The 4,279-nt window shown below is 42.6% G+C and overlaps 1 protein-coding gene across 1 annotated transcript; it reads left to right on the forward strand.

Moving 5' to 3' along the window:
- The first annotated feature begins 326 nt into the window (after positions 1-326).
- LOC147603288 (uncharacterized) lies at positions 327-3,109 on the forward strand. Its single transcript, XM_086796814.1, has 2 exons — positions 327-1,757; positions 2,778-3,109. Exons 1-2 carry the CDS (start codon positions 447-449, stop codon positions 2,898-2,900), a joined length of 1,434 nt encoding a protein of 477 aa, XP_086652940.1. The 5' UTR covers positions 327-446; the 3' UTR covers positions 2,901-3,109.
- The last annotated feature ends 1,170 nt before the right edge of the window (positions 3,110-4,279 follow it).

Genomic DNA, 4,279 nt, shown 5'->3' on the forward strand with positions numbered 1-4,279 from the left:
GTTTCATTTTGCTACATTTTCTTCATTTCCTTGCGCTCTAGTTCCTAGGTTTGAAAAAGATTAACGTAAGAGCATAAGGTTAAAACCTTAGGGCCATAATAAATAATAATTGCGCCTGTAAGGGCGCATTAATTAATATGGCTATATGCCAAGAATAGACTATGCAAATTATTATCAAAGACTATGGTTCTCGAAAGCCTCCATCAAGACCCCAAGTCGGACACGAGTCAAGCTTTTCAAAGTCGCACACGCCCCCTTTGAAACGCTTGACGCCCAGCCTCGTTTCCTTCCTTAATCATGCCTTACACCTTCATTAACCTCTCTAATACCCCATCTTCATCATCTCATCTCATTTATGACCTTCTTTTCCTTCCTTAATCCTGCCTTAACCCTTCATTAAGCTCTATAATACCTCTATCATCTCATTTGTTGGATCGCTTCAGCTCATGGGAGAGCGCCAGGACCTGTTTAAAAATGATGGGTTTTCCTCTGCAAGAGGTCCTTCATGCAAGCTTGAGAAGCACACCATGGCTTCTGCTAACCCTCTACCTAGCTCTACTGTGCCCTTCAAGTGGGAAGAAGCTCCTGGCAAGCCCATATCCAATTGCCATGAGTTGATCCATGGCAGTTCTCCTGCTGCTCCCCCCCTCCAATTGCCCCCCAAGCTTCAATTCCAAGCTCACCATTATCAGTACCATAGCTCAGAGAGCACCCTGTGGCCCAAAAGCCCCCATAGGCTACAGCCCACGAAGCACAAGCTCATGAAAGTATGCAAATGCATGTTTAGAAATGCTTCCTGGAGCCAGCCTCTGCACCCTCAAAGAGGCTTTGCTAAGCAGGCTCATAACAGCAGCTCTGATGATGATCAAGGGCAGCTGGTCCTTAATGATAAGCTTTCCTATGATAGCACAAGCCCCCAGTTTAGTGTCTCCATTAATGCATGGCATCCAATCATCCCACTGTATGAAGAGAAAGAAGATGGGATTTCCTGCAGAGATTCAAGCCTGGTTCTAGATGATGAAGAGAGCACCTCCTCTTCACCATGGCATCCCATCATGTTCCATGAAAGAGAAGGTGCTCCTTCACCATTGCAGCCCATCATGTTCCATGATACACAAGAAGAATATGATGGCCTTCATTTCTATACCACACCCCCTCCAACAGAAAAGCCTTCTCAAACAGCCCCCTTTGCCGATGATACTGAGCCCCCATCAGCCTCTCCATGGTGTTTAGATTTCAGCCCAGATGAAGAAGATGTTCATAACAAAGCTAGTAGCAAGATCGCGATGAGGTTAGTGGCTCTAATAAGATTTAAGAACATGATAAGCAAGGTTTGCAAGCTTAAGAGGAGCAGAGAAGCTAATCAGACAGACATGTGGGCACCTACTTTGGCCACCTACTTGTACAACCAACAGAAGCAGAAAGAAGAGGACAGCATTCATAGCATCGGAGGCCCTTTTCTTTCAGAAGATGAGCACGTAGACGAACGCCCGAGGTCGATTAGGAGCCAATTAAGCCTAGCTAGGAGCCCTAATTACTTCTCAGAAGAGGAGCAAGATGAACCCCAAAAGCTAACATACAAATTAAGCCTAAATAATAGTGAGCAATTAGCCCATAATGGTCCATTCAGTGATGATACTGGCTCATTTAGTAAGCAAGAGGGCAGCAGCTCAGTGGAAGAACTCTCCACCGGTACAAAAGAAAGAGTGCCTGCATGCAAGGGGATATACAAAATCCGGAAAACGGTCCGAGTCCTGGTAAGTACATATGTGGATTGATTTTTTGGATTTACATATGTAACTAAGTTCCTGCATAATACTATAAAGTAAGGTATCAACTGTATGAATTACACTAAAAACACCTAACAGACCCATGATCACAGTAACATCATCCTTGATCTCTCTCCCTTGATTACACTAACTTTACCCTTGATCTGTCTGGAGTGCTGGCCGTAACGGTTTTACGCGCTCCGGTGGGCTTCTATCTTGGGTATGTCCCATGTCCTGCACTCGGGTGCCTTCATGTGGATTGATTGTATGAGTTCCTTCAACAAATTTACCATTGATTACCCTCGAAACCCATGGAGTGCTGTGTAGCGGTTTATGGGCCTGGCTTGTATGCTATAATTTCTCATGACCAAGCTCCATTTCCTGCACTTCGGTGCCGTCATATGTTTGTGTGTATGTGTATGTGCATGTGTTTTGCAGGATTTCTGGTCTGTTGGTTTGGTTGATGTGCCAGGCTTGTATCCTATATATCTTCAGTGCTGTCATATGGATTGTATGTGATTTCATGCACTTCAGTGCTGTCACATGGATTGTATGTGATGTCGTGCACTTCGGTGCTGTCATCTGGATCGGATTGTATGTGATGTCGTGCACTTCGGTGCTGTCGTATGGATTGGATTGTATGTGATCTCCTGCACTTTGGTGCTGCCATATGGATCATATGTGGTCGGATGGCTTGACTATGTAGTTGTAGTTCAGCATACATATGGTGGGAATATCAAATATCAACTAAATCCTAATTAAGCCTACATTAACTAAATCTTAATTAACCCTATATTTTGGAAGTCTCATGAGGGGTGGTTTGGTAAATAAAGTGGTTAATTCAACTGATTAAAGAGATTAATCCTTCTGTTCATGGACCTGGGTTCTCTTGCAATCGATGCCAGTTTTGGGTGCTAGGATTTTCGAGGATTAGGAGCCTAATTAACTAATGCAAACGACTAAATCGCAACTAAACCTCACCTTAATCTTGACTCTTGGTGCTCTCAGGCTGCTACAATCAAGCTGATTCTCGTTCAAACGGAAGCTCGAGGCAGGAGGAGGGCAACATCCTTCAGCCATCGCTGCAAATCAAAATTCAACCACCGTGGTGATCCCAAACATAAGGCTTAGATAGTATATGTAATTATGGTTCCTCTAATCCCCATGTTGATCCCAAAATTAAGCCCTCTACCAACACACTAAAGTTGAGTGAGGAATGGGACTTTTTATGTTGCTAGTTGTTTTTTTGCTTAAAATTAATAATGAGTGAGGATATGTTGGTATGATTATGTAACCTACTTGATCCTCAGAGCATTGCTAGAATTCAGTCCTAATGAAACTCCTCTTTTAAGAGAGAGAGAGAGAGAGAGAGAGCTAATCAATGTACTAATCACTTTGCTAATCATCTTCTTGGAATGCTTATGCAAGCTTCCATGGAATCTTGGATGTGTAGGCAGGCTTTCTTCTATCTTGTGCCCATTCAAACTCTAATGGGATCTCCTCTCTTCTTGCAACAATACACCGTGTGTCCTTTCTTTCCTTCTTCATTTTGGTTCTATCCTCTTAGCTATGGTGATCCCTTGCTGATGGAGAATTAAGGGAGCTTCTTCTCTGTTGTAAAGAGCTTAGGCGGAGCTGGATGAAGGGCAGCTTGCCTTTCCTTGCTTGTTAATAGTAATAAACACCTTGACATAAATTTGAGAGGCAAAGGATCATTGAAAAAATTGAAGGTGGAGCCTAAGAAAGTGCCTAAAAGTGGTAAAGATGCTGATGGTGGTGATGATCTCTGCTGATCTAGCTTAGCTATGGTGGAAAGTGAAGAATAGTTTTGACCATTCCTACCATTAAAGCTACCAATTCCTCACTCAGTGTTTAAATCTGTAGACAAGGCCATGGAAATCATTGGCAAATCTAGAAATTCTGGGATTAGGATGTTTATAACACCATATGAAATAATTTGGGAGAAATCCCATTCCCATTTGAAAAATGGGATCAAGGTGAATCTATCCAAGATTTTGTCAAAACCCCCTCATGTGACATACCGTTTCATATCAAGTTCATTTCATGTCAGCCCATCAAGCTCTTCATTCCATCTTGGCCAAATTTTCTAGATTTTCCAACTGTTGCCTTTCAAATCATGGCCTTGATTACAACATCAAATGCTTATGGTGTAAAAGATGAGTCCAGAAGAGTAGCGAGAATGTGAGGAATGGTAGACTCCCTTAAACTAGAGATGTCGTGCCTTCATTGATGCATATCTGGAGACGCTAATAAGGGTTGTGAGGGAAGATATTTGCATAATATCCTCTAACAAAGGTGATGTTTTCTTCCTCATAGCAAGTGTGGGAGTGATTCTCTTTTTTAGGAAGGGAGAAATCAAGTTCTTGGAAGCTTTGGCCTTAAGCATGTGGATCCTTGTTAGGCCTGCCATATTCCTTCCAACCCATCACTCTCTGGTGTACAATTTAAGATGGTCATATTGAATCTGGTCCTCTTTTAAGATCCTATCT

Source organism: Cibotium barometz, chromosome 64 (genome assembly GCF_041138505.1).
Source record: "Cibotium barometz isolate CiBa-2024 chromosome 64, ASM4113850v1, whole genome shotgun sequence".
Lineage (NCBI taxonomy): Eukaryota > Viridiplantae > Streptophyta > Polypodiopsida > Cyatheales > Cibotiaceae > Cibotium > Cibotium barometz.

Bases quoted from the DNA above. Each gene is read 5' to 3' on its own strand.
- LOC147603288 (XM_086796814.1), top strand. From the start codon at position 447: ATGGGAGAGCGCCAGGACCTGTTTAAAAATGATGGGTTTTCCTCTGCA. The intron at 1,758-2,777 runs GTAAGTACATAT...TGGTGCTCTCAG, and splicing joins GGAAAACGGTCCGAGTCCTG to GCTGCTACAATCAAGCTGAT.